Source organism: Notothenia rossii (genome assembly GCF_949606895.1).
Source record: "Notothenia rossii genome assembly, chromosome: 4".
Classification (NCBI taxonomy): domain Eukaryota; kingdom Metazoa; phylum Chordata; class Actinopteri; order Perciformes; family Nototheniidae; genus Notothenia; species Notothenia rossii.
This window is the reverse complement of record NC_136902.1, coordinates 17,745,282-17,758,995: the sequence shown is the minus strand read 5'-3', so window position 1 is coordinate 17,758,995 and position 13,714 is coordinate 17,745,282. Positions and strand designations below refer to the sequence as shown.

The 13,714-nt window shown below is 43.5% G+C and overlaps 2 protein-coding genes across 8 annotated transcripts in view; one reads left to right on the top strand and one right to left on the bottom strand.

Annotated features, from left to right (window-relative positions):
* The window catches only part of LOC307036399 (uncharacterized protein), a 192,632-nt gene extending 183,729 nt beyond the window's left edge, over nt 1–8,903 (top strand). For 4 of the 7 annotated variants that reach the window (XM_079676669.1, XM_079676671.1, XM_079676672.1 and 1 more), the window contains 4 exons: nt 4,824–4,988; nt 6,564–6,622; nt 6,759–7,020; nt 7,367–8,903. The gene's annotated coding sequence lies outside the window, so the exon portion shown is untranslated. Of the gene's footprint in view, nt 1–4,823; nt 4,989–6,563; nt 6,623–6,758; nt 7,021–7,366 lie in introns of those variants that run through there. The other 3 variants (XM_079676667.1, XM_079676673.1, XM_079676674.1) reach the window with 2 other exon arrangements.
* Nucleotides 8,904–10,426: 1,523 nt separating this feature from the next.
* Nucleotides 10,427–13,708, bottom strand: mafba (MAF bZIP transcription factor Ba). The gene has a single exon (XM_079676665.1). The coding sequence runs from the start codon at nt 13,671–13,673 to the stop codon at nt 12,531–12,533; it is 1,143 nt and encodes a 380-aa protein (XP_079532791.1). The 5' UTR covers nt 13,674–13,708; the 3' UTR covers nt 10,427–12,530.
* Nucleotides 13,709–13,714: the final 6 nt, after the last annotated feature.

Here is a 13,714-nt window from a genome sequence, read left to right as displayed (position 1 = left end):
TGAAATTACCAGCTTGTGTAAATTTGCTTGTGTGTGCACGTGTATGAATTTGTGGTAAGAGTTGGTATGCGGACTAAGAGGTATACTGGAAACGCTTTATGTTTTATTGAAAGCAGTTATCTTGAAGGGTGGTTTCTCAGGTTATTGTGGCCTGGAACGCTCACACACAGATGCGTATTGTAGGTGATAAAAGGCATAATGTAAGTATAATCACACTCAGAGTAAGAGCCTTACCCTGACACACACACACACACACACACACACACACACACACACACACACACACACACAAATGTATCCCACCACGCCCCAAAAGCTTGCCAACCCATATGGCTTGGGGATAATAAACCGAACAGCCAGCAACACGTCTCCTGTGCTCCCGAGCCAGGCAAGCCAAAGGAATGCACATCTCTAGTTTGTTCCCTCTCTTTATCTCTGTCTCCCTCGTTTTTCCTCTGTCATTTTGTCATGCTCTGTCTTTCCTGCTGAACACTGAGGCATTGAGTGAAGGGCTCTCCTCTAAAAGTGAAGAGCTTTGTGTTTGAGTATATGTTGGCATCCGAGTGTGTGTTTGTGTGTTTGAGGTGTGCCAAAGAAACCAGTCGGACGAGTCTGTGAGGAGCTTGCCCTTGGGATGGAAGGAAGAGGGGAAAGGAAGAGAGGGGAAGTGGGTTGGAAAAAGGGAGGGAGTGTGAGGATGAAATGAAAGGGGGAAAATAAACAGCTCCGTGAAGGAGAGACATGATTGGTGAGGAAGGGGAGAGCTGGATTTAGGGAAACGTTGCAGCATCTCCCTCCTAATCTCCCAAACGAGAAATCTGAATCGGACCAAACACACCTCTTACCCCCCGCGTCCCTTCTTTCTTCCTCTGTCATTTCCCCCCTTGCTCTTCTCCTCTTAGGCCTCCCACCTTTATATGTTGCAGTGGGACAATCAGGGAGGCCTGCGGCAGGAGTGCTGAGCCCGGGCCTGGATTTGGAGCAAGGCTGCTCTCGGTTGAGCTGGATCCAGGCCCCCCGAGGGTAGAGGGGGGAGGAGATGGAGGAGAGCAGAGGCAGCGAGCAGTACAGTTCTGGATCACCTTCAAAGAGCTCCAATCCCAACGGAGAGACTGGATTCCTCTGTGGAGAGGGAGGGAGAGAAAAGGGGGAGTGTACGAAGGGAAAGACATGGGAGACAAGAAGAAAGTGTGAAAAAAGAAAGGAAAGAAGTGGTTGGGGTTTTAACTTCTTTCCCACTCTTTGACTCTCCTCCTCCCTCTTTTCTGTCTCTGCACGGCGTGCATGCACTTGCCCTTCATACAGCAGGCTATACTGAGATGATCTATCTGTGTGCTGGAGCAGGGAGACATGGGAAATCTGCCTCGCACAAAGGCAGCGTTGTGCCTCCCTGGAGCTTCCTTTAGGGGCCTGCATGTGTGTGTGTGTATGCCTGTGTTTGTCTGTGACAAGGATGAACAGGAGTTTACCTTCTCAGGCCCCCCCACCCTCCAGAGGTTCTTAGAATGCACACACACACACACACTCCCAAATTTTCCTCCAAAATGCCAAGGACATTGCCAACTAGGCGTCTTATTCTTGTGGTAGCTGACTTTCAAACTCTGCACCTATAAGCCTCTTACTGAACATAACAAGGTGTGTGACAATTTAGGAAACCTTGGATTTGTTCAGCTGAAGTCGGGCATTTTTAAGTGTTGTGAATTTGGGGCAAATAGTTCTTTTTATGGTTTGAGTACCAGTGTGTGTTTCTACGTGTGCATCAGTGACAGACCTTCATCCTGAGTCTGGGTCAGCAGTTTGTTTAGCATCAATTAGAGGCTCTGTGTTCCTCAACGCAAGCGTGAAGGGAGAATTAACGTGCAGTGGCACATTCCCACCAGCGCATTATAACACACGGCACCTCAGCTGGAACAGCATGTTTGTGCATGCACGTGTCTTTATACTCACGTGTGCACGCACATATGAGTGTGCACAGGTAAATGACTCAAGTTCAGAAAGTCCTTTTTTTTCTTTTTTCTTTTTACTCCTCTGCACTCTTCTTACTTTCCTCTCCTCACTTTCAAGGACTACGGTCTGGCCACAGCCATTTCCCTTTGCCTCTGCTTTGCCTAGCAACTCACAGCACATAGTTTCCATAGAACATGCATTTGTGGGAGAGAGGATATATACAGTAGATACTGGAGGAAGACTCTTGTAAAGACGACTGGGTCTAAAGATGTTCTGCTCCACTAAGACAAAGTCTGAAAAACACATGTTCAGTGGCTTTTGTGCAGACTTCTTTCTTAAAGGCATGTAGAAGAAGTCTAAAGATGGCATGGAGCTGGAACGGGGCTAATATTATCCTGACAGCAACAATAAATACAGGGCATGGTTATGAAAAATGAAACGCCAATGTAATTACTTTGCCTTGTGGTGCTGGGTTAAGTTTTTATTGTTATGGTTTTGGCCCAGTCTTTACACAGACTAATCGTTGCTTAACAGAATGATTCAAAGTGATTATAACTTCAACCATCTATCCTTTGGAAGCTAGTAAAAGAGGTCCTTCGAGACATTGCATTAACAGCCTAATTCCCACTAGTGCTTAAAAAGCTTTTTGGTCTTTAAAACCACATATTAATGCATTTTAATTATTAATTAATGAATGCATGTTGTTTCAACAACACAGAGACAGAAAGTAAAGAAAGAAAGTTTGGCCGAACCCATTTGATTTTTTATTAAATAACTCAAACAGCAAGCGAGCCAGTTGCAACCTGTTGGTTTTCCGTTACTCGAAGCTTACAAGACAAGGACAAAGTAATCCCTGTGGTGCATTGTATTAAGTCTATTTTGCAGATGTAATATTTGAACCCAAATGTAATAGTTACATTTCTTATTCTGCAACATTATTCAAATGAAAGTGCACTGGCCCCAAATGCCCAGAAGTTCTGTTGGGTTTGGGCCAGGCTGCAGATCCTAAATACCTTCATGAACTTTATGTGTAGATAGTACAATATGATTATGTTATTGGCACCTCTTGCTATTGCAGAGTCAGTGTTGTGCTCCTCAAATACATTTTTAAGAACAACACATCCAGAGGATTTGTTTTCTTTGATAACATTTTCCAAGAAGGAAATGCATCATTCATGATCATTCAAGATTATTATGTTAGAAGTGATTAGAACATGCCTAACCCTCTTATGGATTATTGGATTGAATTCATGCCAGAATATGTACCACACACAGGCACACCATTACCAGAATCCTTTAGTTTGTATGTAGCTTTTTTCTACTTGATTACATCCTATGAATGAATATGGAATGTAGTTTAATTTAATTTGTGCCCCCTTAATGTTCTTTGATGGGGGATGGGATGTCAGTGGGCCTCTGCCAAGAGGAAGGTTTCATGGCTTTGCCAAGGTATGCCCTCCTCCCTCTCTCTCATGTGGAGTAAGGCTCTATACTCGCTTGTAAATAGTGAGATAAGTGTGGTTTACCCGTAGCTAAGGTGTAAGGTGCACCCAGCACCGCCCTGACATGTCTGTGCCAGAGCCCAACAGGGGTGTAATTACCTGAGACTGGGTCAGCACTTTATCCTGGGTAAAAATACCTGCCTACTTATAGAAGGGCAATAGAGGGGGCAGCTCATGCAAGGGGAAGCCTGTCTTCACACATCCTCTGAGAGAACTGTTTCTCTATGTTAGGCAATGTTCTCGTATTTTCTTCACTACTTTTTTTGAAAAGACACTTAAATATCTGTACTGGGGTCTCCTAGACAAATCCTTTCCATCTTCTTTTTCTGATTTACATGTCTGCGACGGACTGACCCACAAAACACTTTAACGCACGTCCAATATTCCACTCTCTGCCTCCAACTGCAGCCGACTTTCAGTCCAGTACCTTTCCGCACTCTCTGTATTCCCCTTCTCCGCCCCTTTCACACCACATCTGTCTCTCTGCCCTCCGAGTCAAGGACAGAGAGGGCCAAGCAGACATGCAGAGGACAGCTCTGCACCAATCAGGAGACAGAGAAGGCCTGTGTCAATTAAATGGTATGTGCTTATGCCGCAAATCACAGACACATGTTCCCTTCTCCCCTCCCACCCTGTGGCTGTTGCCTCTCTTCTCCACCACCTAATGCAGCGTAATCATCCTCATTACCTAATGAGACCTTACTGTACACACACTCTCTCTCCTCCCCTTACACATGTGTATAAAAGGCGGCCACATCCTCACACAGAATGGTATAGTTATGCAATACACAACCATCTGAACCTCTACTATACTATCCAACAGAGAGTCTCTCATTGCCACAACACTGTAAAGCCTCTAATGCCACAGTAATACTATTGTAGTGTGTATTATCAACAGGACAGTGAGCACGGAATTAGGCAGGCAGCTGGGGAGGGGAGAACCCCCTCATTAGCTCCCTTCAATGTATCTACTTCTCCTAATCTCTTACAATAACATAATCTCTTTAAAAGTGCTGCAGCTTAAATCCAATCTGCCTAAAACCTGACACGTGATTGAGGTCAATCCTCAGTAAACTCCAAACTGTGGGGTCCCAAGAACTCCATGCACAACCCCCACCCATCTGAGCTACAGTACAGTGCAGTGTGCAAGTATTACTTTTATGCTTTGCACCAGGCAGAGTGGTGCACAGAATGTACGTACAGTATTTATTTCACTGATTCAAACACTTATCTGAGTCAGACGAAGCCCTGCCTTCTGCCTGCGTGTGCCTCTGATCCCAGAGCAGTTTGTATCCTTTTCACAGCCTCTGTTCTATCCTACTCTGGTAGTAGAGCGCTGTTCTGCTCTTTTTATTTTTTGATGTTTTTCCATAGTGTCTCTTGCCTCCAAACCACTTACAGATGTTGGCAACGGGGAGCGTTGTGGCAACTCCAAACGAGGAAATCTAAATAGAGATCAGGCTGTAAAAAAGAAAAAAGAAGAAGGCCAGGAGAAAGAGAAAACAAGGGGAAAAGCTAGAGAGCAAATGCAAGAATGGGGTGAGCATTTGTGTGGAATAAGAAGAGAGGGAAAAAAGATATACTTTCTGTGCATGTAAGAACACTGATTTTATTTGAGGGCAACTTTTATTGTTTTGTCAGTAAAACTTGGGTTCAAACTCTTTATTTGGTTTTTCAATCCAGAGTTTCATCCTCTGATTCATTTCCCAAAGAACAAACAAATATAAGCCGACATATATACAATTATCTTGTGAGATATTTGTGATCTTGAGAAGGAAAATAAAAGACACATCCTCTAACAGGAATAGATGTGCTTTTACAGTTAGGTTTCCCTTTTTTATTTTTTATTAAATAGAAGTCTACAGTTTATACGAATTACACCCACCAATTGTAATTTATCAAGGCAGTCTAGAAAGCAGTTTTTTTAGTTTTGAACGCAGACTTGGCCTGCCTCTTTGATAGTAGCTCTATGTTCCCTCCCTCCACCTGTTCTTCAGGAAGTAGCCTCTGGATCAGAGAGGAAATGTGTTGAAACGCCACAACCGGCTCCGAGCTGCGAGTCAGAGGTCACTTCAGCTAATGCTTCTTATGTCCAGACACCTCCTAGGAAGAGAGTAAAGCGAGAGAGAGAGAGCGAGAGAGAGCGAGAGAGCGAGAGAGAGAGAGAGAGAGAGAGAGAGAGCGAGAGCGAGCGAGAGAGAGCGAGAGAGAGAGAGAGAGAGAGAGAGAGAGAGAGAGAGAGAGAGAGAGAGGTGGCAGCGTGTTTGCAGTCATGCCACTCCCTGAGCGGTGATTGTAAAGATGAGTGACCTGTCTCCCCCATCTCTCCTCTCCCCCCCTCCCTCTTCTTCCTCTCTCCCCCTGCACTTTATTTATTAATGGATCCATTCAATTATTTACTTCACATCTTAGGGCGACAACAGGCCAGAGCACATTACACAGGGTGGAGATGATACAGCAGACAGCACTGCTCAGGTACTTGGTGGAGTTAATTGGCTGGTGGGATATACATCCAGCATGTAGTGGTGAATAGAACATGTATCTTTATAGTTAACTATTAACCAAAAGCATTTGATTTGGAATTTCTTAATTTTATCTAATTTCATTTTTAAAAAACTCATTAATTTGATTAATCATTTAGTCTATTAAATGTCTGGAATGTTGTTGACTGAGCAGTCAAAATTGTAGAGATATTACATTTTGATGATATGAAACACAAAACTTTACCAAACTCCTTTTTTTGTTGTGCCAAACAAAAATGTTAGCTAATGTTTCTCTAAATTACTAGAATGATTGTACAACTAGAGTCTACAAATAAGTTGTCTACATACTTAACGTAAAATGCACTGTAATATATTGAAATTCCAAAATGTATATAAAATAGTTATAATTAGATTCCCCTCTATCAACTGCTCTAGTAGAATGCTACTTACACATTAATGCATCAGAAATAATAATCCAATAATATAATTGTTGCTACTTACTAAATAAAGGTTTTTGCATTGTGTGTACTTTTACTATACTTAAATAATACTTATATGTTTCCTTAGGTGAATTTGCCTGCAATATAAGTGGCTGTACTGAATTGCTGCTTTAACTTATTTGGATTTTCAGTGACAGCCGGCAGTGCTTAAACAGCAGCAGGCGCCTTTGACATGTCCTGATGAAATACGGTCTGTATACCTTTAAAAGTGTGCGGGGTGGGGGGACATTATAACGTCCTGTTTGCAGTAGAGGTTGATGGTTCAAACGTATCATTGACCGCTCGGTGTCTGCTCTTATCTTATCCCCCTGCCCTTATCCCTGCAGCGGCCAGACATGGATCAATCCCACCCGGAATTGGGTTTCACATCCCGGAAGCAGAGATGTACACATGGGTCACTTTCATCGACTCTCTGCGGCCATGGCCATAGGTATCCATCATACAGACCATTGACTGGTTGTGACCATGAAGGTACAGATTCATCACGGAGAGAGGCTGCGGTGGACGAGGTCAGCGGAAAGCAGCGACTGCTTCTCGTCTGCAACCATGTGGAAATGGAGCCTTTTGAGATATTTTCAAAATGATGACGTAATTACAGTATAACATGCAGTTAGAATAAAAAGTTACTGATGAGCATTTATGTGGACATTTATATTTTATGATATGGACAAATTTCCCAACTCAAAATCAAGTATGCAAAACAAAATATTGAATAACACATTTTAATCAAAGTACATGTCAGTGTGTCTTTTTGTTTATATGCATGTGTATCTTTGTGAACAGCAGCATTTTAATGGCCACTGACTGATAGAAAATAGATTTTTATCCGCCTGTTTAACTTTGCCAATCTGTGTTTTAGTCTAAGAATGAAGTGATTGTTAGTTTGTAATTTTTTAAGATTGTGCGTCTTGGTGTATTTGTGTGTGTGTAACAGGCTGAGGATAAATAACGCAGTGATGTCGTCTTGATCTGAACTCCACACAGGGCTGGGCTTGGCTGAGGATTGAAGGAGAGAAGATGAAGGGAAGGATGATGGAGAGCTGGATGAGGGAGAGACGAGAAAAAGAAGATGGTGAAGATTGATTTTCATTGACTTGGTTCCAGCGCACTGACAACTGTGAGATTCCAATAACCAGCCTGAAACACGTGCATACACACTGCAGAGATACGGTGAATAGTTGGGAAATATTAGTAGCCTACAAGATTGAAGCTGGTCAGATTACGAACGAGTAAATGAAAACAGAATGAGGCGGAGAAGTGTGTGTGTGTGTGTGTGTGTGTGTGTGTGTGTGTGTGTGTGTGTGTGTGTGTGTGTGTGTGTGTGTGTGTGTGTGTGTGTGTGTGTGTGTGTGTGTGTGTGTGTGTGTGTGTGTGTGTGTGTGTGTGTGTGTGTGTGTGTGTGTGTGTGTGTGTGTGTGTGTGTGTGTGTGTGTGTGTGTGTGTGTGTGTGTGTGTGTGTGTGTGTGTGTGTGTGTGTGTGTGTGTGTGTGTGTGTGTGTGTCTTGGGGAAAGCCTGCTTTAATTCCCCGGGAAATCATCGTGATTTAGAGTAACAGGGAAGTCACTTCCAATGAAAGTCAATGGGCCGCTGGTGTGGCAGTGGGCTGCACTGCTTGTGTGTGCGCATGCATGTGTATCTCATCTGTTTGTGTGTGTGTGAACAATATAACTAAATGGAGTTGAATCTAAATGTAATTATATCAACACTATAACGCAGTAGGAGTTTGAGCCCTATAGAAGCTGTGTGTTCATTTAAAATAACCATGAATAGAGGAAATGCAGTGGTATACATACAAATCACCTTACACTCTTTAACAAATTATGCAAGATGCAATTGAGTGTGTCATAGTGTTTCAGGTCTGGATGTATAGAGCATGCAAGAAATGTTCACACACTTCAGAGGCTTTACAATACCTGCAGCAGGGCAGAGACTGATGCTCAGAGAGTTTACAAGCCGTTGACCTGCTGTAGCTGAGTGTATCTTGAAAACAACGTTGGGTCCAGAGCTGCCGTGCCGTGCCGGGGCTCTTCTCATCACTGCTGCTGATGTGAGGAGCTGGAGGAGGAGGCTGGCAGAGCCGGCTGAATGCAGATAGGATCTCTGTGGGGGGGCGTGAATGTGCGATCGGAGACTAAAATCATTACAGCACGCCTGGTCACTGTGTCCTTGGCTCTTCCGCTGAGCTGATGCTGATGTTTTTCTCTATTTCCCGCTCTGCCTCTTTTTCCCCTACTTTTTGTGTCCCTCTCTTTTTCTCCCACTTACAATGTATCCAGCATTACACATCATGAGCTTTAAATAACGATTTCTCACAAATGTTTTATATACTTCCTATAGGTAAAAATCCGTCCAAAAGTTTAATTTTGCACCTCTAATTCAAGAAAGGCAGCAATGACGGAATTTGTGTTAATGTGGTCGATATGTATTGATGTATTAATCAGTTTGTCAATAAAACAAAATTAGGATTCAATTTGTTTAAGTGGTTGATATGAATCTATTTATTTGAGAGTTTAATCATGATGGAGGGTTAAAATGAATTGGGACAGCTTTCTTTTTTACATTTGATAGAAATTATGGTTTGGTTATTTGTTCTTTTCTCTGGTAATTGCTTTCAGGCTCCACTTTTTGCTCTGGGACTCCAGCTGAGTGTCCACATGTTTGTTTAGTTCAGAATTCTTGGAAGAATAAGATACTGTAAGTACACAAAGCCCTGTTTCCTCTCCTGTGTGTTTGACTCGTTCCTCACACTGCTGATAATATAGAAGGTCAAAAGAATCCCCTACAGCAAATACAAAAAAAGTAGGCCTAGTTTTTGTTATTTGGGGGTTATTATCATAACTGTAAATATAGTCCTTGTTCTCCTGGTTCACCCCAGCTGCACTCATGCCCCCAGGCTGCAGTGGCTGTCCAGAGAGAGAAAGAGGGAGAGAGAAAGAGAGGGAGGTAAAATGTAAACTAGACTTGCCTTCCTTGGGTCTCATTGGTTGATTCTCTGCCTAGCGGTTTTGTCCTTGAGAATGTGCAGACACGGGGCAGATAATGTTCTGACACCAGTAACTCTAGACCGGGACCAGATCAACACTTACTCCCTCCTACTTCTTCTACTTCTCTGCTTCTAATGTCATACTATACCGGATATGCAGATTGAGGAACGCCAGTGTTTGTTGATATGTGTTGTGTTTAAATCACGATGAAAATCTAATATAAATGCATGGACTTATTATAACCTATATGTGTGGCATATCTGCATGCAAGCATAATTAAAACAGGATACAGACTCCTGCAAGCGTGTTGACACGTGGCAATCATAAATTCCATTAACGTTAACCATAAACATATCTCCGCAGGCGCGCAAGAGGGGATTATTTTGAAGCTGAGGTCTGGCTCCGCGCATCACGAGACAGGGTTGGACTTTGTGAATTTAGACAAATTGTGAAACAACCAGTCAGATTGAACCTTTTAGTTAATTCAAAGCCATGCACGACTAAACCCCCAAATTATTGCACCACTTAATGTAAATCAGAGGTTTTCATCTCTTCTCCGGTATGTTGCAAGGTCAAATATCTCCTTTTACCGTGCGCTCTTGTAACGGCGGGGTTTCTGCAGAAGTCAGCATGCCAGCAGAGGCCAGCAGCATGTATAGGAATCTCCCTGCAGCGCCACATAAACGGCCAGACCCGGTGATCTAATCACAGGAGGCCAGTGGGCTGTGGTCCAAAAATGTCCACATCATCCTCTAATCTGAAAATAAAGTAAAGGCCAAGGACAGGATGTAGAGGTCAGTGAAAATAAGTTCTTAAAAGATAAAAACAATGTTCCTGTCGCTCTGGCTTTAATTTAGTATTTTTTGCAGGAAGTGAGTGTTGCTCTGGCGCTACTTTCACTGCAGTGTGTGCTTTCTGATAACTTGTAAAATGCTGTTAATGCGACTCTAATCTTGTAATTATATCGCAAATCTTTTCAATAGCAGTAGAAAAAAAGTCTGAGAGGTAATTATTGCCATTTCAATGACTTTAATAAGCAAAATAGGAAACAATTTCTTCCAAAAACAACCGAAAATAACACAAAACAGAAACCAGCCTGAATGGAACAGTTCAAATGTAAGTGTTTAACTATTATTTATACAAACAGGATTGAAAATTGATCCCCATCATCGCAAAGTACATGGAATAGGTGAAAACAAAACAACAACCCGCTGCTGCAGTTTCAATTCGATTTCAACACAGTTGAATCAGTAACAAACCAAAGATTGTTAAATGCATGACTTTTCAACAATAGTTTCAAATGCAAGCACCATGCTTATTCGATATGATCTGACAGTTTGTTAATTTAAATCATTAAAATAAAAACTTTAACTATGCATCTGGCCAGCAGAACCAGAATCATCAAATAATAATAAAACAGACATAAAACATATTACATAACATAGACATTGTTTTCATTTTGAGAATTTGCACAACCTGAATCCCCTTTTTAACTGACCGGCAGGAAAAAAATCAGGAAAACATAGAACATTAATAGTTAAACTTTGTTTAAAAAAATGCTCGCGCTATCTAAATATTAACTCTACAAAAACCCCTGACAAGTTGTTTTTTCTTAATATTTTTACAAATATAAATCATCAATATTAGGCCGAGTGATAAAATGCTACAGGTGGCCGCCAATCGGAATGAGAGGTTTTGTTTGGGTTTGATGTGGTTCGTTAAAGAGTTAATAGGAAAGGCAGAACAGCACTTTTCTGAATTAGTGGCACAAAAACCACGATGAATTACAATGAGAGAGAGCATCAACCCACTGTGTATGTGCTAAACAGTATGTAGAAAACTTGTAACCTCGCCTTTATGCGCCTATTCTGTGCAATCTGGGTCCAATAATATTGTGACCACATGTTTGTCTCCCCAGCCTCGCAGAACATGTTTCCAAATATTACTTTTAAACTTTGCACGTAGGCCTGAGTTGAATAAAACACGATATAATATCATAGTATGTCTTCCTGGAGGGAGGTCCGCACAAACTTCAAAATGAAAACTGGCAAATCATCATCTAAAAGTGCACTTGACACACAGATTTTGTTGTATTTAAATGCCAAATAAGGAAATGCACTCCTCAATCAATATCCCAAATGATGAAAAACAAAATCATAAAAAATAAAGGAAATAAAAACACAAAGAAAGAAAGAAGTTCAAACCAGCCTCCTCAATCTTGTTGTGCAGTTTTTGCGGTTGCATAATATTTACAAGCCCAAAGAAACCCACACCATATGATACTGCACCGGCAGTCCTGCTGTTCTGTCCCCGCTGCATTTCTCTAAACCCCCCACACTATGGAGAAGCGCAGATCAAAAACATGCTCTTAATATACACGAGAAGATGAAAGTACAAAATAGAAATTATTACCGTACATGTCCAGCATGCAGGATTAATATTTAATGCAGATTTTTTGTTTCAATATATATTCGAATATAACCAAGCAGGCAATAAATCAATGAGATGTTGCATAAAATGTCACCTCGTGACGGGCTAGTAGACAGAAGTTAAATTTGCATAAAGTGGAGTCTTGCTTTTGGAGATTTTCTCAGATTACGGGCCCACTTGTCGAATGTGAGTCTCGTGTGTGTTGCTGGCTGCGAGGCCAGGCCTGCTTGTTGTTTCATAACAATGTCATCATTTTGGAGAACAAAATTAGGAGACAACGGCCTCGACGCCATCCCACACTACTTACAGATTATTTCAAAACTGTAGCCTCAAAGGAGGGAAAGAAATGTTCATCAGCCGATCCTCTTCTTTGAAGAAGAAAAAAAGTCTCTTCACTACAAGCAACTAATCTACAAAGATGCTGCGACTGATCAGACACTCTACGTTGCTCTTTGTATCTCAGTTGTGGATGGAGAGATGATTAAATATGAGAATACTATTCGATGGATTATTCTTCTAATATGAATATAATTGTTACTGTTATTAGTATAATCATAAACAGTATGGGAGGTGTGAACTATTTTTCGTTTGTTCAGCCAGTCAGTCTTTTGTGGAGAAAGGAAAGTTGGGGATGGAGGGGAAAGTTTGTTGTGAGGGGGTTCACAAGAAAAGGCTATGACAACTCACATGAAAAACTCTGGAGATGAAGGGTTGTCACTGGTGGAGCCAGCCTTGCGAAACCCGTTATTGGCCCCTGACCCCGAGAGTTTCTCGCACTTGAGCTTGTAGGCGTCCCTCTCCCTCGCCAGCCGGCCGATCTCTGCCTTCAGCTGCTCCACCTGGTCGATCAGCTGGGTCTTCTCGATCTCCAGCACGTGCTTCTGCTGCACCCGCTTGTACCTGCAGGACTGAGCGTAGCCCCGGTTCTTCAGGGTCCTCCGCTTCTGCTTCAGGCGGATGACCTCGTCCTTGGTGAAGCCCCGTAGGTGTCTGTTGAGCTCCCTCACCGACATGGACACCAGCTGATCGTCGGAGAAGCGGTCCTCCACGTTGAGCCCGGAGCCGTGATGCCCCCCAGACTGGCTGAGGTGGCCGTGCGAATGGTGGTGATGGTGGTGGCGGTGGTGATGGAGCGACTGGAGGGAGTCTGGGGACTCCGGGGAAGGGCTGTCGGGGTCCTGGCTGTGGTGAAGGTGATGCTGGTTGTGTGGGTGGCTGTGTCCGCCCGGGTGCCCGGACAGTTCATCGGTGTGGTGCGGGATGCCCCCCGGGCCATACTGGTGATGTTGTTGCTGGCCGTGGTGACTGTGGTGGTGATGCGGGCCCCTGTAGCCCTCGAAGCCGCCTTGCTGCTGCAGCTGCTGTTGGACATGCGGAGGCGGAGGGTGGCCGATCAGGGCCTCCACCGCGTCCTCCGGGGTCAGGCTGAGGGTCTGTGGGTCTATCTGCTGTTGGTACCCGCTGTTCGGCATCCAGTACAGCTCCTCTAGGTGGCTCTTCTGCTCTGTGGGGCTGAAGCTGGGCGAGGAGGGCACCGAGCTGCAGGGTGTACTGATGGGGGTGGACGACACCGAGCCTTGCGGTTGGAGACGGGTACACTGGCGAACCCCGTTGCGATCCAGCCCGGCCAGACCTTCCTTCTTCACGTCAAACTTCATCAGGTCAAAATCGTTGACATATTCCAGAGCCAGAGGGCTGCTGGGTAGCTCCGGGCCCATGCTCATCTCTGTACTCATGCTGCGACTCTTTTGCAGATTTGCAAAGGAACTTGCGAGCGTGACCAAAACAGATTTTTTCAGCGCCTCTTCTTTCCTTTCTTGTTTCATGCAATAGTTCGTCTGGGTCCTCCACCGCTGCGCACAGACTT